Below are 26724 nucleotides of genomic sequence, written 5' to 3' on the forward strand. Positions count from 1 at the left end.
GCTTGGAGGGAATTTCATTTCATTGACGGTTAATTTTGAATATTTTTGCGAAATGTTTAATGCACAGTTTCGTAGCTTTGAATTTTGAAAAATTCGCTTTGTCAAAAAGTAGAACAGTTGTGGGCGGTAAAATATTTCGTTGTAAACTTTTAACCAGTCAGTAGGCAATTATCAATGTTTATGTTTAAAAACTTACTGTAGATAAATCAAAATAATTACTTAACTTTTCATAGTCAAAAAATAATTTACATTTGTTATTTTAAATTAGACAATTTTTTGTTTCTTGTGTGAAAATTTTTGATTTGTGACAGTTCGCCTTTACAAATGTTTAAAGTGGGCTTTTCACAAAGCAAATTCTGAATTGGGCGGCAAATTAGTCATGAAATAATTTTTTTTGTCTTCCATGAGAACAAAAAGATGTGAGAAATTCAAAATGTAAGCACTAGAAACAAAATTGTTATTTTAAGAAAGTATAAATGTAAATCAGAAAGTATAAATGTATTTGCTCAGCCAATGCGCACAACGGCCTTCATCAAAACTGGACTAAGCGTTCGACCAACACGATTGCGCGTGGCGGACCTTGCTTGAAGACGATTGGTTTCGCGCGCGTTAAATGGGAAACAGTGACGTCAGACAACCTTGTGTACAGATGAATATTACCAAAGGCCCTGTCTTGATTAATAACAATTCTAAAGATACTCAGGAGGCTTAAGATATATTGAAAAAATTTTGTCAATCAGAGAAGTAAAAAACAATGAGCCAAAAATTTGCTCTGATGTATACCAGGCTTTGCCTTTAATATGAAAACATTGTTTCAGCGCATGCTCAAAATTTACCACAACAACAGGGCGGCCGAGTAAAGGGGAGACACAAACTTTGACGTATATTTATTTTCTGTTTGTAAAAGTTTTAATATATGTTGTTTATACTTTAGCTAATTAAATTGTACACAGAAAATTATTTAACCCGTATACTATAAAAATGACAGGAGAAGTAGATTCGCATCGAATTTTGGTGAGTAGTGTGTACCAAATCTTTTATAAATAGTCTAGAATCGCAACGACCTGCTCTTTTTAAGCTAGCTAGCTATGGTATATTGTATGTATATCATGTTCAAAAAATTAAATAAATTGGTAATATGAAGAGAGAACAACAAAAAACTATTTTTGAAGGGAGACCTTACCTAATAGCAGAAGCTAAGACGAGGATAAGGCCACCCTTGGACGAATAGACCGCACAGGACACACAAGACGGCACAAACATATAAATCACGAGATAAATGAACCATGTGAGAACAAAGGGAAAATTTGTTACAAATTAATAAGAGGTAATAAAATACTTCTTGAGATCACTTTTAAGACCAAAGTAATCTATGGAAACAAGTTTTTAGTCATTGATGTCTGTATCTTATTCCAGGATTTAATGGTGTTAAATCTAATAGAATTTTTACCAAAACAAACAGTATTGACAGTGGGAAGATTGATTAATCCAGCCTTTTCTGCACGAGTGCTCTTGGAATGGTTGAAGTCAACCGCAAAAGTATTCTGGATAGTAGCAGGCATTTATGCAAATACAGAATGTTCTGACACTGAACAATATCATTGACTTTGAGGATGTCCAGATTGCCATAGATGATACTAGATGATGCTCTTCGAGATTCACAAATTTTGCTATCAGACTAATGGTCTGGTAGCAAAATGTTGTAAAACAGCAATACGATTAACATCAAGACTGTTTGGTTGACCCCAAATTTGATTACAATATTGCAGGTGGGAATGAAAAATGGCATAGTAGACTAGGATAAGGACATTTTGAGGCACAAAATGATGAAGCTCCATTAGCCCTCTTAAGCTTGGCAACAGTATTATTGATCTGAGTCTTCCAGCTTAAATCAGAATCTATAATAGAACACCAAGATATTTAATAGAATCACTAGGCATAAGCCTTTTACCATTGATGAGAAGCCTAAAATCATAATTAGGAGGTTTATGTGCATGTTTAAATATAATGTACTCTGTCTTGCTAGCATTAAGAGAAGTCTTATTAGCGTTCAGCCAATGGCAGAGAAGCTTGAGGTCTAAATTCATTTGTTTGGCCAGTTGTTTCAAAGAGTCACTGAAATGCAGGAGGTTTGTAAGCAGAATTTCATGATCAACAGTATCAAAAGCCTTGGAGATCGATAAACACTCCACATGCATAATTTCCTTTATCAAGAGCATCCATAATTTATTGAGAAATGATCATTAGTGTTTGAGAGGTTGAGTAATTTTTTATGAAACCAAATTGTTGCTTATACAGGACATTGTTAGCTTCAAGAAACCCATACACCCCTTTATATATAAGTTTTTCAAATAGTGCCCATAGCATAGTGGCAACACTTGATTTATAGCTGAATTCCGTTGTTTACATTTTTATTGGTAAGCTCTTTAGTCTTTGGCATTTGCATGGGAGGAAAAAGAAGGGGCGCTAGATGAAGCAGTTATTATCAGTTCATTTTGTCATGCAAAGGCATTTTTAGGAATTTAAATAAATCATATCAGAAGGAATCAATCTACACTCAATAATAGTTATTAACTCAACAATGTTTCAGTGAGAAAAAATCCAAAGGAAAATAAATTTCTCCTAGCATCTTTTTTCCTGCCATGCAAATGCCAGAGCCATGTCAGAAGTAAACAAATAACGTCACACTGGAATCCATCTATAATCCATCTATTTTTCTGCATCTAAGAAAGTTGTAACATAATAAACCTAAACACATCAACAATCGGAATTATTTACTACACATACTTTATGGGGTCATGTCATATGTTTCCTGATTTCTTTAATATATTGCCAATCTGTCCTTTTATCACAACCCTTCTGTGTAGAATTTTTTTTAAAAAATACAAAACTACCCAGTGTAAACATATAAAGTTCCAATTTAAATTAGCTATCAGTGGAAACAGTAAATCAAATTTTTATTTTTTAATTGTTTTATATTTTTTTGAATGGGTTAGAGGAGGGTAGAATTTAGACCAGAATTTTTTAAAGAAGATGTCATGTATATGATTTATGTATTTCAATAATAGGTATGAATCCAAAGAAAGCTTTTGTGTGCCATTGTGAATTTTTTTAGGCAAACCTTTAGTTCTAGATGCTCCTCTTTTTTCCTCTTTTGTTCTCATTTTGTCAACTTTTTAATATACTATTAAAAAGTTGTCAAAATGTAACAGACCATTCTACATTAATAAGCAATCCTGTTTTTAAAACTGGGTTGAAAAAATTAGGCAAGTTGTAGAGCTTAGCAATCTTCCCTTTTTGCTTGGACTCACTGGATGAAAGTGTTTAAAGTGCATTTTGTTATGCTTCAGAAAAAATCTTGTGTTTTTTGTGTAAGTTACTACTGTCACAATAAATCAGACCATTTAACTTACCAGAGAACTTGGCCTACTAAAGAGCATACAGGATCTAGATCCTGTATGCTATTTAGTAGGCCAACATTGGTGGTTGTATCAGAGCTGAGGCAGACAGTGTTCTTTGACTTGTGTAGAGCCTTTTAACAGTCTCTAAATGCAGTTAAACGTTCAATGAAATATGTGAAGAAAATATTGTTGTTATTTTTCTCAATATTTGTTACATATTTAACGTTTCCATCACTAAGTTTTATTTATGAATAAATTAGACATTTTACAAAATACAAGAAAAGATACCGATTTTTAAGCCTTGACAATTTTTTTTCATTGCTTTCTTGGAACGTAAGTTCGGTTGTGTTGCTAAACAAGTCTATGTAATTTTAACATGTGTTATAAAGTTAATTTTAATTTTAGGGTCCTAATGGAAGAAGCTTGCGTTTAACAGGACATGTTGGATTTGATAGTTTACCCGATCAATTAGTGAACAAATCAGTGAATGCAGGATTTGCTTTTAATATATTATGCATAGGTACGGTATCAATGTTAAAGTATCTCATTTTTTCTGGAAATTTCATGTGACTTCATATTAACCTGATTTTAATATTACAAAAGAATTTAAAAAAATCGTTGCCCCATTTTAGACGTTTTTGTGCGTATAATTTTGGACTCAATTAAAAATTTATTTCAGAATATTTTTGACCTATTTATCACACAAATTGTGATAATTTATAAAAAACACAGTGGTGGGTAAACAATAAAATTTTAAACCATGTTTATTTTTTATAGGTGAAACTGGCATTGGAAAGTCAACATTGATGGATTCTTTATTTAAAAGAACGCTTGAAGGTATGTTACATTCCTGAAGTTATGTGCAAACCTTAATAAATCATGAGTTTTAAATTTGCTTGTTTGTTGTAGGCAACCCTCATGAACACAACTCACCAGCCGTTGAAATACAGCATGTTACCTATGGTACGTATATTGCAGATTTACCAAAAAACATATTTCAAAATATGTCGTAGTATATAACCCTTTTTAATTTATGTCAACACAGAGCAATTGTCAACCTGAATGCCAGCGTATTAGTGAATAGAATTAGAAAGGTTGACACATTTAGCGCAGGTTTCAGTTCTCACCAAACCTGTAATGGAGTTAAAAACATTGTTACAACACCTTATCAGATGGCTGTACATGCTTCTATATAAGATTATATCTATTCAATGATATTCAACTTATACATACCTTTTAGATTTAAAAGAAAGCAATGTATCACTAAAATTAACAAACGTCGAGACAGTTGGTTTTGGAGACCAGATCAACAAGGAGGAGAGCACGAACGCCATTCTGCAGTACATTGATGCAAACTATGAGGCTTACTTGCAAGAAGAAATGAAAATCAAACGTTCTTTGAATACGTATCATGATACTCGAGTACATGCTTGTTTGTATTTCATCGCCCCCACTGGTCATTCGTAAGTGTTATGTTGTTAAAAATTTCTGCATTTTACGCATCTTTGTGTATTTGGAAAGGAGACGTTTGTAGATTTAATTTTTCTTACTTTTTTCTTTAGGCTGAAATCACTTGATTTAGTTTGCATGAAGAAGTTAGATAAAAAGGTTAATACTTTCAGTTGTTTCAAGAATGTGTTTTATTTCCGTTTTTTCTTTGGTATTTTACTTATTACTGTTTTTTGTTACCAGGTTAATATTATTCCAATCATTGCAAAAGCTGACACAATTTCGAAAAGTGAATTGCAATCTTTTAAAGAGCAGGTACGTTTTTACACGTTTGCTTCTTTGTGGCACTCTAGACAATAATTTCGCCATCAATCTAATAAGAAAAGGCTTTATAGACGTAAGCGTACAGTTTAATCCAACAAATATTACCTTAGCGTTCCCTGTATAGAAACTCGCTACAATCCCTCCACATAATGCCCTTATCTAGTGTCTGTTCCTTTCTTGCAGATAATGAGTGAACTGGAGAACAACGGGGTTGAAATTTATAAGTTCCCAACCGACGATGAAACCGTGGCTGAAATTAACGGTCAGATGAACGTAAGTGGTAATTTTAAAGAAATATTATCAAGCCTGCGTAAATTTAAACTTTCTCATTGATAAGACAATCATTTTGTTTCTTCAGAGTCATCTACCATTTGCTGTTGTGGGAAGTAGAGACGAAGTGGTCATGGGCGGTGAAAAGTTTCGTGCACGTCAGTACCCTTGGGGTACAGTTTTGGGTAAGGCGTTGTTTCTTATAAATTGCTATGTTTACTGCTTTTCTGTTCTACTCTTCTTTTTACTTGTCATTGCATTTACGAGTATTTTTTTAGTTGAAAATGAAAACCATTGTGATTTTGTGAAACTTCGCGAGATGTTGCTTCGCACAAACATGCAGGACCTCATCGAGAAGACTCATCAAAAACACTATGAGTTGTATAGAAAAGAAAAAATGGAGCAAAAAGGTTTTAAAGATGGCGAGGACAGGTATGTGTCGTTCCGTGTTTATAAAAAGTCGTCCCGAGTTCGGAAAATACATAGGCATTCATAGTCATCTTTTAACTGTTAATTTTTTTATTATACTCTTACCCACATGTGTTGATCAAGCATTTTTCAAGCATGTTCTAATAGTAGGGCAAGGGATATATCTGAGGTTTTCTTAATAAGAATAACGTTTTTATTAGCATATATTTAAACTCGGGAATATGTAAGCATATACTAAGCATAATGTTCAACCCTAGTAGATACTTCTGATGTATGTGTTTTTTTTATGTTATTGGTGTTTTATTCTAGTTGCGAGTTTCTACATTCTTTTTTTAAGAAAAGTAGTGCATACTGCACAGAGAGTTCAGATTGGACCTCACAAAAGATTTTTTGTGATCGTAGCAGTTTGTTAGCTAAATACCTCTATTATTTCAGCATTCAAGAAGCTTATCAAAACAAGCGCGAGCAATACATGTTAAGTTTGCAGAAGAAAGAGGAAACCATTCGACAAACTTTTGTTCAAAAAGTCAAAGATAAAGAAAATGAATTAAAGAAAGCTGAACAAGAGGTTAAGTATTAATTGACGAGATTTTGTTTTGTTACCCTTGTTTTTCTTATTTCGTTGAAGTTTAGCTATGTCCTCTTTATAAAAGAAGAGTTGTTTCCAACAACTGACATTAAGTTTATTTTCTGTTTTAGTTACAAACCATGTTTGAAGATATGAAGAAGCGTCAATCTGAAGAAAAACGCGCTGTGGAAGCAATGAAAAAGGCCTTGGTACGAATTATATTTTATTAATTATGGATACTAAAGAATAGATACGTTTTTTTTTGGAAGTTACAAACCGCATAGCTACTGCGTTTGTACATGACCATTGCATAATTAAAAAATTTAAGAATTTAAGAAACATCTCACATCGATCTTTACTACTTATGTTATAAATACATGAACTTTATTATTCTAGATGTGTCCAATCTTTCTTTCATAATTTGCCTCAAAAAAAAAAAAGTTCTTAAAATTCCTTGGGGAATAATTAACTTTGAGTGGATGGTAGGCGTTTCCAACGGTTCAGTTGTTCATAGAGAAAAAGGCACGTGTTAAAAATTTGCTAATGCCTACACCACTTATAATTTGATAAAATGTACAATATAGAGCTCGCTTACAAGCCATCTGAAGGAGCCTGTGCAGGCTTAACAAAACTTTCTGCGAATTCAGTGAGATCTTCTAAAAGCGGAAAAACTATACTTTCGTGTTTTTTTTAGGACGAAGATCAAGCAAGTTTTAACAAATCGAAGCAAGAATACGCTCTTCACCAAGCAGAAATGGCTAGTAAGGGAAAGAAACACGCGAAAAAATAAAACTAACAATTCATAAATATACATATATTTATATATCTTGAAATGTGGCCAGTGAAAATTTTTTCTATAGTATCGACATTTGTGTATATTATGTATAAAGACAAGGTTTATGAGCTTCAGTGGTTTCTTTTGCCATCTTAAAGTTGTAATTGTACTCTATATGCGAATATTTTTTCAAACTAATTTCAATATCTTTCCACTTGAAAACCTCAAACATCCATCATCTTGTGAAAATGGTTAACTTATGCAACAAAATACAGGAAATTTTAGCAACATCAATTTTTTAGGAATTCTAACGGTTTTCTAAAAATATAATATTTGAATTGATTTGGTTTAAAATAGACCGAACGTGTTCTGCTGCTTCTTTTGTTGTCCATTTACTCTTTCCGATTTTTTAAAATTCGACATCGACAACGTCGTGTTTTTTCTAATAAACAGTTTCGCTATTTTAAGGTCCAGTCTTTCTCGTTCTTGATATTTTAAGAATTTTGAGTACAAATTAGAACCAGCCTTCTATAACATATTTTCAAAAATTTTTTTATTATTTTGTTTTTTTGACTTATATAGCTATTTAACTTATATTTTTGAATCTTTATGGTAAAAAGAATCAAATTTATTTTCGTACTTTCTTATTAGAAACTCCCTCCTTTTTCGTTGTTAGTACGTCAGCTTAGGCAAAACACGTTTTTCAAACAAATAGAGTTTTTATAATGTTCAAATTTATCAAAAACATTAGAACTTCAAAAGAAGCGCGATTCCGCCAGTTTTTTTGTAAGTTATCAACTCAGCTTTTCCAGATGAGTAAACAAACAAAAAATTTAAAAACTAAATTAAAAACCTTTTCACAGCTTGGGGGAGTATCTTTTTGCTTTTTTCGTAACATAATGAAGACGTTTTTAGTAATTTTAGCAGGGATTGTGGCGATAGTGGCGGCGGATTTCGATGACCATCGTAAGTGGCTATTTTTATGAACAAAGGATGATTTAAAATATTTTTTAGGTGTCCTGGGTGACATCTATGAATTAATTTATACACGACTCTTGTGGAGTATAGAAATCTTGGGAACTGACAACCTGTAACGTGTCCAGGACCTGCATGCTTTCTATCAGTTTTTATTGGGAATACGGATATGATATTTGACCAAATTCAGTGAAACCTGAAAACGTTAGGGAAGGTGCTGCAAAATTATCCCCAAAAAACTATATGTTGGACCATTCTATAAATACTGTGACTTGAAGGGACAATTCAAAAACTTCAAACAGTTCGAAAGTATTTGTTGCAGTTCTAAGTAAGTAACCCCTGGTGGGTTATTTACTTTGAACTGCTACTGCGGTCCTGGATTTGCACAGGTAAACTGTTTAAGGAGATACACAGAAACATATGGTAGCGTATTTCAAACGAAGTTACGTCTGAGAAAACTAAGGATGCAAACTTATAAAATCGCTTTGCTGTTGAGAAGCAAATAGTCCTGCAGGAGAACAAGAAGAAGACCTCACTACCTTCAGCCCGTATATGTTTATGACCAACCTCCTTCCCAGGGCATTTTGCCTTGTTGACGAAGTTGATAGCGGCGAAGAACTTCGTAATAACAACTCAGGGGTCACAAGACCCTGGGGACGAGGTTGGTTTATGACCACATGACAATCAACAACACAAAAAAATTAAGAAAGTTTGACGTTCTTGAAATTACGCAAAGTTATACGCTAACTAATTTTTAATCTTAAGGTGGCTTTGCAACAAAAAATCTATATCGCAGAGGATTATTTTTTGTAAAGTTACTTGATGAGGATATCATAGTACGCGACAGTACGGCAAAATTAAGCCCAAAATTTAATTGATTGGTTTGCCATGGTTACCCGTTGTTAGACAAAATATAGGCAAAATATGACATTTTGCTCCTCGATGCTAAACCAAATAACTGAATAACATGCGCTATTTCAACCGCCTTTTTGGCCGCGTATGTTTCTAAAGTGTCACGTGTAGTGACTGAGTGGAACACATTTTCGTAAGGCTAATTCGTCTTCCGAACAACTGGTGCGGTATTTCTTGGACGACGGAAAGGCTAAAACACGGCGAAACTGGACAAAATAACTGACAAAACTTCGATTTGAAATTCGGTTTTACTTAAGCACTAGGTAATACTAATGCCTGCATCGACAGAAGAAAGTGTAAAGTGTGTGTGCTTCGATCTTGAAAATGTTTACTTGCGGATCGACAAAAGGACTACGGAAGCAATATTTTGACCTGCAATGCACAAAATACCTAAGACCATGATGACGAGTTCACCTCGGAGGGTGCATCGTTAAGACAGTTTTCTGACTGCGTGTGGAACACCACATTTAATATTCAGAACTGTCATATATTGTCTCAGGAGGCCCTAAAGTATCATCTAGCAATTACAAAGCATTAAACATCGACGGAGGGGCAAGAAAGTTGTCTAAAAATGCGAAAATGGTTGCTATAGGAGTTGCTTTGCAGTTATATTTGCGGTTGGTTGCAAAAAGTGCCAGATTGCGCAATAAAAACCTAAATTTGTCATAAGCACTACTTGCCACGGTGTTTTAACATGAATTTGGTGTCAGAAAAGAGGTAAAACACAATTCTTAAAATTTAGACATTTTTTCTTGGTAAACCACCTTAACTAAAGATATAAACGACGTACTTAAACTCTTCAAGCTAAGCTTAATAGAGAAATAAATTGAACCTAGTAGAATCTCTCCTTCATCCTAGATTCAGAAAGTCGGAATTCTATGCAGACAGTTTAATGCATTTTACGACTAAGTTTTCATAGCGACCATTTTTTTCTTATGCAAAACTGTTTTGATTGCAAATTTCTTCCACACAATTAAGTGTGCTTAAAAGTAGTAAATCTATTCTCTCGTGTAGTCATGGAGGAAGAAAATTTAATGTTGGGATTAGATCCTGATGGAGTCCCTCTTGATGACATCGAAGAAATGGACCTTATTGACGACAATGACGAGAATGATGACGAGGAAGAGGAGGAGGATGATAATGAAGGAAGCGGAAAACCAGAAAACAATATAGTACGATGGTTGGCTACTGCCAAATAAATTATTTTGTCTGTTTTTCTGGTGGTGTTTTTTTTAACTAAGTAAAGTGAGTCAATGGTTGACAGCACTTTTAGACGCTTGCAATACATGATGGAACCTTGCCCGTACTTAAAATCTCACCACGTGTTCCAAATTTTCTTCCTGGAATATCTTATTTTGCAACATTTTCGGAAGAAAGCAACCAAGAACATTCGAGTTTGAGAAGTGTAAAAAAAAACGCATTTAGCCTTTTATTAAAAATATATTTCAATTGGATTTCATTTTTTCTAGTGCAAAGAGAAGTACCACAAATGCAAACGGGATTGGTTTAAAAAGTTTTTTGGTATTTGTAAAAGACAATTAAAAACCTGCGTAAGTTTTGTTTATGTCTCTTTCACTATGTCCGAACATTCACATTTTGCACTGTATCTCTTGGAACTTTTTATTTTCCATTTTATAAATATTATAAGCAGACAGTTTGTGTCCCACACAAAGAGAACTGGTAAGGGGTAATAATCATAGAAATCATGCAACAAACAAAATTCACGTGCAAATCAATTCAACCGATTAAGGTATTTGATACTAAGAGCCCAGTGTAAATGGAGTTAAAGCAGTGAAAAATAGAAAGGGCTGGTGTATGAGAGGGGACATACGATGCTGTGTCACTAATGTATTTTTCTTTTAGTGTATGAAAGAATTTCACGAGTGTCGCACAAAGTCAACGTCGCTACTTGCTTTCACAAATTGCAACAAAAAAATGTTAAAATGTAAAAACCACTAGCCTGAATGGTTTTTTTATCATCAGCGTGTGTGACAACATATATCAGTATCCACCAATATAACTTAATTGTATTTATTTTTGTTAAAATTTTAGAATTTTTGGAATGAAAAAATGGTAATGGGTTCTAAATTAGTGCTAACAATCGGTAAGCACGTCTCACGTTTTCATAGCAGGAATTAATTATTGGAAGTTTTATTATTCTCAAGCACAACCAGGGAGAGATAGGGAAATGTTCCTTCTGGTGCAATGCAAATCTTGCGCACGCGCACGCCACAGTTAAACACAATAAATCCAGTACCATGCAGTGCCTATCAAGGGTTATTTCCTAATATTCAGTGCATAGCCATGGTTATTCCCTAATATTCAATGCAGTGCACTGACGTCATCAAAGTATGCAGAATAGGAGTCAAAAAATTTCTGGCGCAATTCCCTAATATTCTACGCGCATATCATACAGCAAAAAGGGAATTCCCTAATAGTCAAAGCATGGGCAGTAAAGACGTGAATTCCCAACTTGCTCGGCAATCTTCGGACTTTGCTGAAATCTGTATATATAAATGAGTTGTTTCAAGACGCAAGACATGTGCCGCAAGGCTGTTGAAAAGGATCCCCGCATGCTTGAATATATACCGGATTAAGACGTAGGACATGTGCAATAAAGTTGTTGAAAAGGATCCCCCGGTGCTCAAATATGTGTAACTAGGCTTTCCCGAAGGACCATGATATATTTTAGTTTATTACGGACAGGTTCAAAACACAGGATATGCACATCAACATGTGTCCAATATGTAGGTGAAATCTTCGGACCTTGTTGGAGTCGTATATAAAATGGTAATCTGTTACTGGTGCTCTGGAGAACTGTGCGATGATAACATAGGCGTCAGGTGCCCCATGAGATACAACCCTCCACAGGTGAGTACAAAACATACGGAATCTGGTTTTTTCATGTGATGGAAAACATGGCTGCTCATATGGGCGAACATGACGACGACGGGTATGTGTACGAGGGCTACTTTTGTAGTAATGCGTGCTGCCTGGCTTACGTTGAGGAACGAAAGTTGTATGACGGCGCGTACGAAATGTCGGTGTGGTTGTTGAAAAGGCGCTATAAAGGCTTACCCGCACCAGACTTGAGACGCCTCAAAAGATTTGGGGGTGACTTGACGCAGAAGATATTTTTGGGGTTGGTTTGATACCAAGGTTATCTTACAACATGCTTGTAAGATAATACTACCATAATAAATGTGCGTCAATCTTTGGAACTGCAGCATTCATAACCTTTATGGCCGGCATTGGTATCTCCCTACCCCTCATGGCCCTGGTATTAGTACAAGAATCAGAGAAGGAAAAGGCTAATGAACAGAGGATTAAAGACTTAGAGGACCTTATTGATAGAATAAATGGAACAATGTAAGGACTGTGAAGGGCTACTCGATGCGTATGATAGATGTACCTGCGAGCGCAGGTTCGTGGTAAAGGGTAAAATGTTGTGTTGGTACTGCTACCATGTATATATCGGTGGCTGCGCATGCACAATGACATGCAAATCTCTGAAGTTGTTCGAAATACCATAAAACAAGATGCTACGATTTGAGAACGAGTTTGTCAACCCTAAATTATTCTATTTATTTGCTGCTACTTTCACGGACGTCAACGATAACAATGTGGACTACCTAACAGTGTCGGATCTCATTTCTGCCATTGAAGGTAAGAATCAAAGGTAAATCGTAGGGTACCATACACGAAATCTTGTGGTAGCCCTCAGGGTAAAAACACCTAAAACCTGGTCCGCACATGGAGTGATCCGGTACAACGCTAATGCAGTGCCGGCAATGAGTCTTGATTTTGAAGAGTACCCGGATTGGGTTGCGAAATATCGTAAAAAGTTGATATCCCAGCAATTGACGACAGAGCCCGTGAAAAAGGACCGCTATGTGAACGCTAAACTCAAATACTACAAGGACGCAATCACAACAAAATTCTATGGTATGCCAGTAACCTACGATGAACCCTGCCAAGCCGGTGCCATCCTGGCTATTTCATCGGTCTATGTGCAAGGCAAAAACTACTACCCTCAGGTACATATCACGGAATGCCGGTATAGCAACTTTAAACAAGGGTGGTTGCCGAGTGAGGATTAAAAACCATATATTTTATAGGTCCTGTATGGCCTATGAAATATACCAAATTAGGGTCTATACTCAGGTGGAGATTCTAGGTACCGCTTACATACTGCGCAGGTCAAACTTTTTTAAAAATCTCATCCTGCATATTCTCCCCATCTTTATTCTATAAGAATTCACATAGTCAGGCCTGTGAACGAGACGTTCTTCTCATTCGTCTGTAAGCATAAGCTCAAAGCGGTCCGTCGAACCTTTTAGTGGAAAGTAGACAGTAGTGTCAAAACTCCAGATTAGCATATCCCCCAGGCGTTCAATTTTTTGGTGGGAAGCAAGGCCAGAATTTTAGACTTTTTGCCATCAAGCAGGCATCCGTCTTCGTCCAACTGCGGACAAACGAGTCTTAATCTATGGTAAAAATCGGTCCTATAGTACGCATCGTAGTCACCTTTCATATAGTACTTTTTTGCAGGATCCTAGGCTAGGCCCAAGAGCTCTTGTAATTGTCGATTCATCACCACCGAGTACCCGCCACTGACACGGAGTCTGCAGAGCTTAATCTTGTCCTCTGCTTGGCTATTTACAATGAACGCCAAATCCTCTATTCTGTACAAACCATTCAGGATCTCGATCCGAGTAACTCTCTGATCGGGTCCTACCTTACGTATAGTAAACTCATTGTTGCGGTACAGGTTCAGCCATACAGATCGATACCGATGGATTTCAGGGCTATCCTACTATCCTGTCCCAGGTAATCCTCAAATATAGTAGGCTTCTCGATATCAGTAATATAGAGTTGCTTTATCCTTTTTTTTAAGAAAGGATGAATATATACTAATACAACCCCAAGGCAAAGTACAAAAGTAACAGGGGGAATGGGCACTTAGTGTAACCAACCTGCAGCATCAGGGCTTGTACGTGTCTTCATACTTGCACATTGAGGTGGTATTCCCGAATTCACCAATTATGCCATAAAAATCCCTACAAATCTGCTAAATGACCCTGTTAGGGTGGGCTGGACAGGGCAGGCGCAGGACTACTGTAATATCCAGGGTAATTTCGCTACTCATTGCGCAAGCACTGCCTTGGGCATATCTGCCAAGCATATGACGGGTTCCGTACCCCTTGTCAATTCGATCTTCAAATTTTGCGTGTACTACGATATGTGTCGCATCCTAGCATGAATGAAGGTGCCCATGCTGTATGACGACGGTTTTTCTCAGTACAAAAAATCCCTACTCAACCTCCGGGTATGCACAATAATGCCGCGAATACGGTGCAGATGCCAATGCCTTGTACAAATTCAAGGCCATCATGTCGTCATTTACAAATGGGAGATGGTGGCCTCAAGTTGACGGCGACTGGGCCAAATTTATCACCCCCACAAGGGCCTAACATCGGAAGGTCTGACCAAGCTAAGCGAGAACATCCGAATTTACGTTGTCCTGTTGCTGGGGTCGCAGGCAGGGGCCAAGGCATCTCTTCCTGGCTCCGGCACCGCCAATTATACGGCAAGGCAAATTTTACTGCAAAAATTTGAGGCCATGTACGCGTCAAGAGAATGTGGGCCATGACATCACGGAATTCCAAAAGGTGTTTCAATATGCCCAAACTCCGGTAAACTTTACTGTCATGCCCAGCGTGTATATGCTGCCTTCAGACATGAACCTGCGTATAGGTAAAATTGTAGGGTATAACTACAATATTTTGATCGCACCTGCCAATGTTAACGTGAGGGTGGAGGTCAATGTGAACAACAAGCCTATTCATACGAAGAGGACTATCAAACCACCTCCAAAGCATACCACACCTCCCGTACCACCTAAGCATACCGCGCCACCCATATATACTACTAAGCATACCACACCTCCCGTACCACCTAAGCATACTACAAAACATACCATAAAGGCTATACCATATACATCCCAAAGCATGCCATACCTTCCACGCCTCCTGGCCATACTACATCCCCTGGACAACCTCAACAAAACCAGCATGAGGATACCAAGTCTGTTATGATCATAACAGGGGTAAGGATCATCATTGCGTACATATGGCTGAAATAGGCTTATTTCCTCACGTACAGCACGACAAAGGCGGCTACTGCCGCGATGGCCATGTACAGATGTTTTGCAGCATATCCAACGACTGCTGCCGCTACCCTCAGAAAGAAGAAGATTACGGTACCGATGACCTCTGGTAATGCAGCACCTGCCTTTCTTGCCAGGTATTTTAAAAATTTCCCGAATTTTTCCAGCTGCTTCTCCACAAAGCCTTTTCCATCACATCCCGCTGCACTTCCTCCTGCAGCACCTACCGCAGCACTTCCTCTCGTAACAGATAGTACAATGGTGCTTGTTAGCAGACCAATGGCAGAGACAATACTCGCTATAGCTATGCCCTGCTCCTTAAACAAAATCTTAAGCTTCTCAAGCAGAGATGTGTTATCTTCAGCGATTTTTAAAAGCGTGTCTTTGATGTGTCTCAGCCGGGGGTATATGTCAGTGGATAGTATGCCATGTGCCTTTATCAAATTGTTTTGTGCTTAAAGATCATTCAGATCTTTAATTTCTTTCTTCACCTTTTCTATTTCCATTTCAAGATTAGCCATTTGTCCTTCGTCTGCCCCAGCCTTCTGCTTCTCAAGTTCTTTCACCTTGCCCTCTGCCTTGTTAATCTTGCTGTCGTATAGAATCCTCTTGTTTTTCAAGCTTTTCAAGTTACCCCTTAATGTCTGAAGTTCAAGGTCAAGCCCACTTCTTTCACGTTCGGTGATGCCACCTTCATCAGGCCCGGCAAATGAAGTGTCTTGTATAAGGCTCTCCGTGGCATCTACAAACTGTCGATCTCCTCTAACGATTCCATCTCAATATTTTCAGCGTTGTCAACCTCCTTCTCTATTTTGCTATACTTTTTCAAGAGGTTCTAGGCTCTGAATTTACCACCTCTGTTGGCTGCAACATAGTCGACAAAACCCAGGGCTTGCATACGCTTACTACCTAGCAACGTTTGTATCTGGCCGATTCGCAATCACTATTTCCTTGAAGGTTTTTTTCCCTTTCACTATCTCTTTAACAATAAGTTGATTCCCTTTATCCACCCTGAAGGAATCATAATATCTCGCATTGGATAGCCCAAAGTCTCCCCAAGATGATCGTAAAAGCCGTCGACCTTGATTTTAGTATTATTTGCCTCTGCCCCGAAAGCGTTTCCCCCCTTGCTGTTGTTCTGTTGAAGGCCCCGGCGTTCCAGGGAGTTTTGGCGTTCCAGGGAGTTTTGACGTAGCATCATCGGGTTTATCTGGATGGCCCTCATCCTCCTCATCATCAATATCAATGTCAGGTACAAATACTGGATTAGTTAGCATCTTTATTTAAAATCTCCCTTATATAATAAACATGAGTACATTCGGAACGACCCTAGACCCCTACGCAGAAACGAAGCAGCTCTTCAGTACCAAGGGCAGGAAACAGAGGGTTCAGATAAGCCATATACCCTCAACCATCAACCAGAACGAAGATCTCTATGTGGATATCTTAAACATGCCCCAGAATGATGTCATTTTTACAGGCAGTCTCAAACTACTCTTTGACCTAACGCTGACGGAGACCAATGCAAAGCGTACGATCGTGTCGAACATAGGCCAAAGCCTGGTACGAAACCTAAGCATCACTTTGAATGGTAACGAAATTCAGAATATTAGCGACTACAATACCCTGGCAGTCTATAGGGACTTGTGGATACCCAAGTTCGATCGTGACAACAACCTCATCCTCGAAGGCATCAATCCTAACGACGGGACCATCAGGGCCTTACAGGTCATTTCTAGTGATCACTTGGGGACGGTTGGGGAAAAAGCGATTGTAGCGGCGTATAGCAACACTTTTCGCGTGGCCCTTGGCAAACTCTTTGAGTTGACGAGGGACCGACCGTTTCACCAGGCAGGGCTCCATGGGAATGGTCAACCAACAAAAATGTGCATTAAGTACCTGAACGTAGCCAAGGCGTCACAGAAACGTGCAATATGCCCCCATCAAAGACGGAGGGCATGTTGTAAAGAGTGTAAGGGGAGTAGGATTTGCCGTCATGAAAGACAGAGGGAACAATGCAGGGACTGCGGGGAAGTCAGATTTGCCCCCCTGATAAATTAAAGTATCCCTGCAAGGACTGCAAGGGAAGTCAAATATGCCCCCATCAAAGGGTGAGATCCAACTGTAAGGACTGCGGGGGTGGTGATATCTGCAGCGAACATGGTAGGATAAGATCCAAGTGTAAAGAGTGTGGCGGTTGAAGCACCTGTGGCCATCAAAGGGAGAGGACAAGGCGCAAAGAGTGTGGCGGTGGAAGCATCTGTGGCCATCAAAGGGAGAGGAGAAGGTGCAAAGAGTGTAGTGGCGGAAGCGTCTGCCACTATCAAAGGATAAGATCCACTTGTAATGACTGTGGGGTGGAAGCATCTGCAGGCATGAAAAACGAGGGCAATATTGTGCCATTTGCGACCCTTCCGGGCATCTGGCTGGTGCCGTAAGAAGTCAAACCCGCTACACTCTGAAGGAAAACAAGGAGCTCAGTTCCGAGGAGTATCTTAAGTGTGATATGGCTACACTGAAGGCTCATCTCGAGGCCCGTTTTGTTGAGGGTGTGACCTGGGAAAACCATGGAGAGTGGCACAATAATCACAAGGTACCGCTCAGGTATCGAGAAAATGGGGATGATCCTTCGCTTGCCGAGGTGGCGAAAAGGCTGCACTACACCAATACCCAACCTTTGTGGGCGAGTGAAAACATATCAAAAGGCAACCGTTTCGTCTCAGAATAAAATGGCTACTTTATGATCATGGCGGGGAGCGTGCTAATCAACGCCCTTGCATTCTCCGGAACAAATTTTCTATTTAGCAAGCTCTCGGGACACGGCGAAGCGAAACGGAAAGGACACGACCAAGCTGTTGAAAAAGCTTAATGGAGCCCAGGCCCAGTGGATACGGGATAGGCAGGATAAGCTCGATTGGTTCGCCAGGCAAAGGGAGATGCAGCTAAAAGCCGGCAAAAGTCTTAAAGAATTGGACGACGATATGTATCAGTATTATATTACTTCAGAAAAGAAGGCCCCGCAATTGAAAGATTTTTACGTACCCTCGAAGCAACAACAGGATGGGGAATTGGCCTTTGTTGTTGGCTCCTTATCCCTGCTAGGCTTCGTGGTTTACAAGTATAATAAATGTATAATAAAGACATGTCAAAAGCATCACATATCGTTACAGATGAGGGGGCGGAAAAATTAAGCAATATCTACTATATGCCGGAACATCTGTGGACCGGGCGCAAGGCTATTAAATTACTTGCAAAGGAGAGCGATCTCTCCAAAAAGCTAGTAACTCATTGGCTATCCAGGAAACTCTTGTGGTTGAGACACATTCGGGGTCCTAAAAAGATCGATTATCCACACTTCACCGTTACGAGGCCAAACGAAATGCATCAATTCGATCTACTTTACATGCCCCACGATAAGCTGTATGGCAATACCTACAAGTATATCATGACGGGTATTGACGTTGCCTCGAGATACAAAGTAGCAAGGCCTCTGCGAACTAAAAAAACCAGCGAAGTCGCGGGGATGATCCAAGATATCTACAAAGCAGGACCTTTACACTACCCAGAAACCTTTCAATGTGACAATGGTTCTGAGTTTAAATCGGATGTAACCAAGTTGCTAGAAGGCAAAGGTGTGGAGATTAAACGGTCCATCACAAAATATCATGATACGTTTACAGCCTTTGTAGAGTCCTACAATAAGGTAATTGCCGAAAGGCTATTCAAGCCCCAGGATTTGCAAGAGTTGGTCTCCGAAGAGTGTAGCTCCATTTGGGTCAAACACCTGTATACCATCGTCAAAAGTCTAAACAATGCCAAGACTGCAATGATAAACATGAGGCCCAACAAGGCCATCAAGCTCGAGGAGGTACCACTTGCAAAAAATCAGCAATATCCCGAAGAAAACCCCTACCTAAAGATGGCCTCTATCTCTATCTGCTACAACGGGAGAGGAGCACGGTGACTCGAAAAGACGCGCCACTGGCGCCTTTTGGAGCAAACATACTTACAGGTTGGACCGTACAGTAGCGGGTAGCCGTGTTTTATACTATTTGAAAGGTGATCCTGAGAGAAGCTTCGTGTCGGAGGAACTCATGCAGATACCAGAGGATGTTCAAGTACCTCCAGATGTTTTCAAAGAAGGTAAAATGTTTTCACGAGTTCCTCTAGATCATCCAAATCTATTTCATCATCCTCGTCATCATCTTCATTAAGACGATACCTTTGATGACATTAGGTTCATTCTCCAAATCAATGTCGACTAGACGTCTATCTGGTATAGGAAAGTGGAGTATATCACCTATTGTTGCGATATCAACCAAATCCGATAGCTTCAAATCCTTATCTTTGATGACCTGGTAGCAGAGTGCCCCATAGTTGTTCTCCTTAGCCGCAACGATATAGAGCCCTAGACGTTCAATATCATCCTCGAGATCATCATTGATCCCGCTTCTTGCAAATGTACCCCATGCTTTTTCGCCTGACGTTAATCTGTTCAAAAGATCTTCATCCATTCAAATCATTCGTAGTATACCCCGCCCTGATATTTAAAATTGTATAGGCAGGTTGGGCAATATTCAGTCACCGATCCTGCCTTGATACAGCAATGTAGTACGGGTACCTGGATATTGTAGTTGATTGTAAATTGATTCCTTTGTAAATAGGCTTCCATCTTTTTGATATTTCAGTACCTTTTAACATAATACAGCTGAAAGGGTCAATAGTGGGGGTAATTCTTACTACGCACAGGAGTAGTAAGAATTAGCGTCTGCCTAATACTCTAATGTCGGAATACCCAGATCATGCAGGTCATCCCGAGTAAGATCGAAAAGCCTGAAATAGTTCCTAAAACGTTCTACATGCCCCTCCTCCTCAAAACGATTAAAAACGTGTATGCCGTTGGGGTTGTCGATGACGACAATCTCCTCCGCCCCTGGGTAGTTGTCCCCGAACCACGATCTCTTCTTGCTAATATTACGCCTCTGAACACGCGTGTAATAATAGGGAAGATGATGGTATTCATCGTCATCCTGTGCACTATGATGTTTTTTATGGATTATGATAACATTGCCTTTACCGGGGTCCTGGGCATTGGGTATATGCCTTTCCCGAAGCCTTGCATTTTCCTGGGTCTGTGCTGCAAGTTGTCGATCACTGTCCTCAATTTCATCCCCCAATAGCATGAGCTGGTTGTCCCTATCCTCAATTTAATCATTGAGGAATACCAGAGCAATCTCTCTGTCCTCAAGGACTTAGTGCTGCTTCTCAAGTTCGACTTGTAATTTTTACACGCCTGCCCGGGCAAGCCATTTGATTAGGATCACCGCTTTAGGCTTTTTTGACCTACTCACAATCTCCAACGCGTCATCTAGTATCACAAAAGTGTCATATCTATTTTGGTCCTGTTTTTGTGGTTGGTTTGTAACCAATCTTATCTCATGGCGTGCAAGGGTGGGAATATCTCGATAAGACTCTGCAATCTTTGCGATATCCAAAAACCTACCAATATCAGCACGTTTAAACATAGGTTGATTTTGATTGTTGGATAGGGTCTCAATGGCTCCTGTGTTGAACATAACTTGCGACGACATCTTTCTAATATATCAACGTAGGCCAGAGGATTTCACTCGAGAATCTTCCAAGTCTTAGGGTGTTCCAGCCTCACATACAGGCATATGCATGCTTTGGCTTTTTAAGCTCAGCTTTAATGTCATCCCAGTCGGAGATCAAATTCGTCTCCTCATGAGCTTGTCTCATGTCCCTTTTTTCATGCGGGTACCACAAAAACAGGGCCTTTTTTGCCTCCTGAGATTTTTAGGGAGAGCAGAATATGACTGCGTTAAGAGCCACAAGCTGTGTTTGCGATGCCTTCCCGAAATACCCAATTCAAGTAGTGATGGTCGATGCTTATTGAGGCTTTCATCGGCTATCATATCGTCAATTACAAACAATGTGTCCTCCTCCGCCAACAATGAGGACAGTTTTTGGATCCATTCAAAAAGCTTATTAACAGGGTCTATTAGGGACACGTAAGTGTCTTTCCAGAGTGATGCCCTCTCCAAATAGGTGGTATTCCACCGTATAGTAGGGCACAAAATGATGATATTGCCCAGCCGGCAAAAAAACGTCTTTAAGACGCATTTCCGTGCGTCTTTTTGGCGTCTTATTTTGGTCTTTAATGTCCGCTTTCCTGACGTCTTTTCCGTGCGTCGTAAAGACGTCTTTTTTTAAGTTTTTTAGACGTCTTCCAAATGCGTTTTAAAGACATCTTTCAAATGCGTCTTAAATGCGTCTTTTCTAGGTCTTAAATGTCCGCTTTTCCTACGTCTTTTTGTGCGTCTTTATGGCGTCTTTTTGTGCGTCTTAAAGACGTCTTTTTGCAGTCTTAAAGACGTCTTTGTAATGCTTTTTAAAGACGTTTTTTTAAATGCGTTTTAAGTGCGTCTTTTTTAGGTCTTAAATGTTTGCGTCTTTTTTGTGCGTCTTTTTTAGTGGCAAATAAGACGTAAACTCGTAAATAAAGTCATTCTAGAAAGCTGTTCAAACAACCTTTGTCCTTAGAGGGGTTAGAAATGCAGTAAAACTGTATAACTTTATCTTTTTGTAATATTTTCTTTAAAATCATAAATATCATAAATAATTCTATATTATCAACAAATTTACAATAATTTTATTCACAGCAGTTAAACATCAGTATTTGCTAAAATTAGTTAGTTACTACACGTTTTTCTTTCTATGAGAACCTAGTTTAAAAGAACGTTGAGGCTTAGTACTCAGTCTGAATTCCCCCATAGATTAAGGACCAAATAATGTGAGTCTAGAATCGCTAATTATATTTGAATACTTACTTACAAGTTAAGGTACCGTAGTTTTTCTAATTATAAAAATAATTATTTTCACGCGTTAATAATTAAAGGCAAATAAAATAGAAACTGGAATGAAACTAAACACGCGTTAATAAAAGGAAAAAAATTTATAAGCCCGGAAAATAAGAATTTTTTTCAAATTATATTATCTGCCTTATGTTATAGAAATACAGTGACCAAACATAATTTGCTTTTTTACTTTTTTTATAAATCTTGTTAGAAGAACCATGGTACTTCCACTAAGTCGGATAGATTTTTTTTCGGGCTCTTTCAATGTTTTCCGCCACAGGTAGGTTCCACTTTCCCAGAGCGTACTGTACTGATATGTAAAAAGAATAAGTCTGTCTTGGTAATAAATTACAATTTTGCTAAAAATGGCCTATGCGCGTTAATAAGAGGGCGTGTTACATTAGACAAACTACGGTAGTTTTTGAATGACTATCCTGTATAAATGCTCGTGATAAATAAATAAAGACTAACAGTTCCAAATCCTGTGGAGCGAAATAAACAAACAGAAAAATAATAACAAAAATATTAAATATTTCATTCTGGCTGGTTTGCTTTTTGGCGACCGGCACCGCCCTTTTGATCAGGGGCGTTTTTTAGCTTTATTGCAATTTGATTGCGCACATCCTTCTCGGTGGCTGCAGGGTACTTTCGTGCAATAGTGTCTGAAAAAAAAAATGAAAAAAAAGACGATTGTGAGATTTTTGATTATCCATTTCTGAAATAAATTTAATGCTTAGCTAAAATTGATGTAATGTTAAAAATATAGCTAGCCTGTGGATAAAATTTAAACTAGCTTGATAATTTCCATTAAGTACAGACAGATCCACTCTAAAGTTATAGTTACAAAACTTATTTAAGAAAGTGAAGATTTATTCATCAATGTTCTTAATAAAATATTTACTTAAATAACGTCAGGTAAATAAACGTCAGCTTTTAGTTCAGGTCAAGTTACAGAAACGTGTTTGTGACCGGCAAAGTATATGTCATTTTGCCTTAAGAAATAGCTGCAAGATGTCACAAATATTTCTCTGTATTTTGTATGACTTTCTAATAATCTTAATTTGGAAATTTTGTTAAGACACAGGTACTTTTTGTGATGTAAATGCTTTTGTTTAATTTAAAAATTCAATTGTACAAGTCACGCAGAATCAACAGGGTTTGTGTGTGGGTGTTGTGGTGACTTTTGGGTGTAAAAGGCTTATAAATGTTTGCTAGCTAGCTGGTATAACTATAAACTTTTGTGACTAGCTATTTTCTCTTTAGACAGCACGTAAAACTTAGCTCTATGAGACTTATGGCTACACTAGCTGGCTAGAAACACCTAGCTACAACCCTGGAAAAAAATATTTTTCACTATTTTTCCAGGGTTGCAGCTAGCATAGCTACTAGCTTTAACAGTAAAAAAAGTAAACAATAAAATAAATATATATACATGACCTTAACTGCATACGATCCATAGCTCTTAGTCCCCAAACTCGCTTCACAAAATAAAAAGATAACTCTTTTGGTGCTCATGAAAAAACACGATCAATTTTAAGAAGAAACAAGCCTCAGCTCTATATCGGGCTACCATATTGCCGGAACTCATTTGATGAATAATGCTAATGGCTTATTAACCGTTTAGCCGGTCTATACGGGAAAATATAGACCGAGGTCATGACGTCATGGACCGAACGCAGTGAGGTCCATGCGAGTGACAGAGGTCTAAATTTTCCCGTATGGACAGGCTAATAAGGTTAATAAGTCATTTATTACCCCACTGATTATTTCATAACCATTAATGAAAAAAAGGTTTTAGAGTCCAGGGGTCTTTAACAAAAACAAGGCTTAGGTGGAAACCATGTAACTTTCTTTGTATTTTGAACGTACCACAGACATTCGATCCAAAACTTTTAAAAATAGAATATTTTCAAAACAGTTTTAAAATTCAATTCTTTGTCGTTTCGCTGGTGGAGTGTTCGTATTAAAATTAAATGTACAATTGTTAAAATTTCCTCCGGAAAAAAATGAAGAGAGGGTTGAAGACTGCGTGGAACTGGAAGTATTAAGAGCTGTCGATTGGTTATGTACGTCAAGTTGGTTATTATTTGAGCTCAAGATGTTTGACATTTTGTAACGGTGAGTGGTACTAGCTGATTTGTAATTTCTTAACGAATTAATATTTTTGTGACCACTGTGTTGGGCTACATAAACTTCGGGGACATTTGCATCCGTAAAAGGTGTTTGCTGCAAACGTATTACAATATTTTGTAGCTTTTGACTGTTGTCCTGCTATGAATTCGTCTATTTCATTTAAATCGTCAAATAAACTATCGTCTACCAGACGAAAACAAGGAGTAATTGACATTTTTCTACCACTTTAAATTAACTTTCTTGTTTTGTTTTTGTTTTGATGTCGGTTAATACGGCGTCATATAGACTGGTCACGTGAAAAAAAAACCAATTAAATTTTCCGAGAACGTTCGAATAAACGTAAACATTCGAAAATACTCAACAGTGGGGTAATAAAAATAAAAACAAAAACAATTTTAACTTACTTTCTGCAACCAACCGGTTTCCTTTCTCGACTTGGTTTTCTTTAAAAGTTACCGCCACTTCAGACATTTAAAATTGTACAGACGGGGGTAATAATTAAGTTTTTTACTCTTTAATTACTCTTTCTAATGATAAATACAGATATACCCTGCTATTTTAATACAATACAAGTTTTTAAAATCAAGTTATTGTGAGATATATTTTTTTATTAGCATTATCGTTTTTACATGAAAGAAGTAATTAAACATGTTACCCGCGGAGAAATAGTAGACCAATTATATCACGAATAAAAACCGGTCTTTTTTCGATCTTTTTTGCGTCTTTCAAATGCGCGTCTTAATTATGCACGAAAAAGACGTCTTAAAGACGTCTTTTATCACAAACGAAAAAGACCGTGCCTGAAAAAGACGCATTAAAGACGCCTTTAAAATGCGCGTCTGACACATGCGTTTTAAAGACGTTTAAAAGACGTATTTCGGGTGCGCGCATATTTCATGCGCAAAAAAGCTCCAGAAAAGGCGTCTTTAAAACGTCTTGTGCCGGCTGGGTGTGGAAGTGCTTCCTATACTCATTTTCCAACAAATACAAAACACGTTGCGGAACTGTGAAAATTGCTGTGTGTGTGTGTGTGTGGGGGGGGGGGGGGGGGGGCTTCACAATATCTAACATTTTATTCAATAGTTCGATCGTGAATTTTGGGGTATATTGAGGCACATGCAGAACATATTAAGACACCACCGTAATTATTTACCAAAGACCCCCGGCAGGCAGGGCAGAGCTTGGTATTCTAGGTCTTATAGGTGGCGGACTATATGTTAATTTTCCTTGCAGGTATCGCAATACCTTGCGGTACCTTTTGACGAGCAGTGCCTTCTCCCGGCTCTCTCCGATGAGTTCGGCGTACCGAGGTATAATGTTGTATGTGAATAGGTTATAGAGACGTAGGTAGTTTTCATCCAGCTGTAGCCCTAAAATTTCCTTATTAATATTACCAGGATCTACTCTATAGTCAACGGCCTTGATGTCTTTTTTGACACGCCGCTGTTTCGCTTTATCCAGGCAATCTATACAGCTCTTGGTTCAACTATTTCCCCTGATTTCAAACTTGTCTGGGGGAAGCAGTTTTTTGCATCCTCTACAACGTTTGCTCGCTATTTAGTATTGCAGTATACGTCCTATGTAATGCCTTAGCAACCTCGGCAAGCGTTGGAGACCCGCCATTCTCCTGGTATCTGAAGGGTGTCTTGTGACGTATGTACAATTCGAAGTTCTCCCAAGTATAACCTTCCTTAAACTGGGCCTTAATATGATCCTGCAACATAGCTATAATCTCGTGTAGGGGTTGTGTAGATGTGCCAGGCTTGCGCTCCTTTGACAGTTTCTTTTTATCAAGGCATGGAATGCATGTACTCGTGGTTTCACCATTGCCCTTGATCTTGAAATTGTCTAGGGTTAAAAAGCGTTTGCATTTTGAACAACTCCTGCTTCCATCCATAACTCATTTTTGTCCTTGGGGACAACCACGAGTTTTACCGGACGCTTATTTAGGCTTTGGCACGATACTTGCCGGGAGCCACCCCTTCTTGATGGCCTTTTCACGACTTGCTCTCCCTACCGCGAAGTACGCAACCATTTTGAGTCGTTAGTGTCCATTTTCGTAGAGGGCCTTGTTATGCCCAAAAATTTCTTACCTGCTCTGGCATAGGCAACGGTGAAACCAAGGTCTACGACAGTCTCATAGAGCATATCCAAAATATCTTTCTCTTTCGGGGTTACGTTGCTTGTGGTCATTTATTAAGTGTAAATTTTTGAAAAAATTCAATGCATCTTGAATCTGAGGCTGAGTTTTGCATTGTTTCCCCTGCTGTGGCTCTAGATGGGCCGCCGGCTTGTTAGGTTCATTCCCACCCCTGCCAAATTTATACCAGACGCCTACTTCTATCGCCAATATGGCCAAAGTCCCTACTCCATAAAGGTATACACTGTCCATCGACTGTGTGTGACAGGCCCCAGAAAAGGTTTTGACTGCAGGCTCTACAGTA

The 26724-nt window shown here is 38.4% G+C and overlaps 3 protein-coding genes across 3 annotated transcripts; all 3 read left to right on the forward strand.

Annotated features, from left to right (window-relative positions):
• Nucleotides 1-823: 823 nt before the first annotated feature.
• Nucleotides 824-7350, forward strand: LOC130654664 (septin-11-like). Its single transcript, XM_057457276.1, has 13 exons — nt 824-1014; nt 3807-3921; nt 4179-4238; nt 4311-4364; nt 4642-4864; nt 4964-5009; nt 5094-5165; nt 5358-5447; nt 5533-5629; nt 5723-5876; nt 6309-6441; nt 6573-6650; nt 7136-7350. Exons 1-13 carry the CDS (start codon nt 982-984, stop codon nt 7229-7231), a joined length of 1251 nt encoding a protein of 416 aa, XP_057313259.1. The 5' UTR covers nt 824-981; the 3' UTR covers nt 7232-7350.
• A 730-nt stretch (nt 7351-8080) lies between these two features.
• On the forward strand, nt 8081-11123 carry LOC130654667 (uncharacterized). Its single transcript, XM_057457279.1, has 4 exons — nt 8081-8182; nt 10118-10275; nt 10573-10653; nt 10967-11123. The coding sequence occupies exons 1-4, from the start codon at nt 8116-8118 to the stop codon at nt 11060-11062; spliced, it is 402 nt and encodes a 133-aa protein (XP_057313262.1). The 5' UTR covers nt 8081-8115; the 3' UTR covers nt 11063-11123.
• Nucleotides 11124-18477: 7354 nt separating this feature from the next.
• On the forward strand, nt 18478-19236 carry LOC130653653 (uncharacterized). Its single transcript, XM_057456175.1, has one exon. The coding sequence runs from the start codon at nt 18478-18480 to the stop codon at nt 19234-19236; it is 759 nt and encodes a 252-aa protein (XP_057312158.1).
• The last annotated feature ends 7488 nt before the right edge of the window (nt 19237-26724 follow it).

Source organism: Hydractinia symbiolongicarpus, chromosome 8 (assembly GCF_029227915.1).
Source record: "Hydractinia symbiolongicarpus strain clone_291-10 chromosome 8, HSymV2.1, whole genome shotgun sequence".
NCBI classification, from domain to species: Eukaryota; Metazoa; Cnidaria; class Hydrozoa; order Anthoathecata; family Hydractiniidae; genus Hydractinia; species Hydractinia symbiolongicarpus.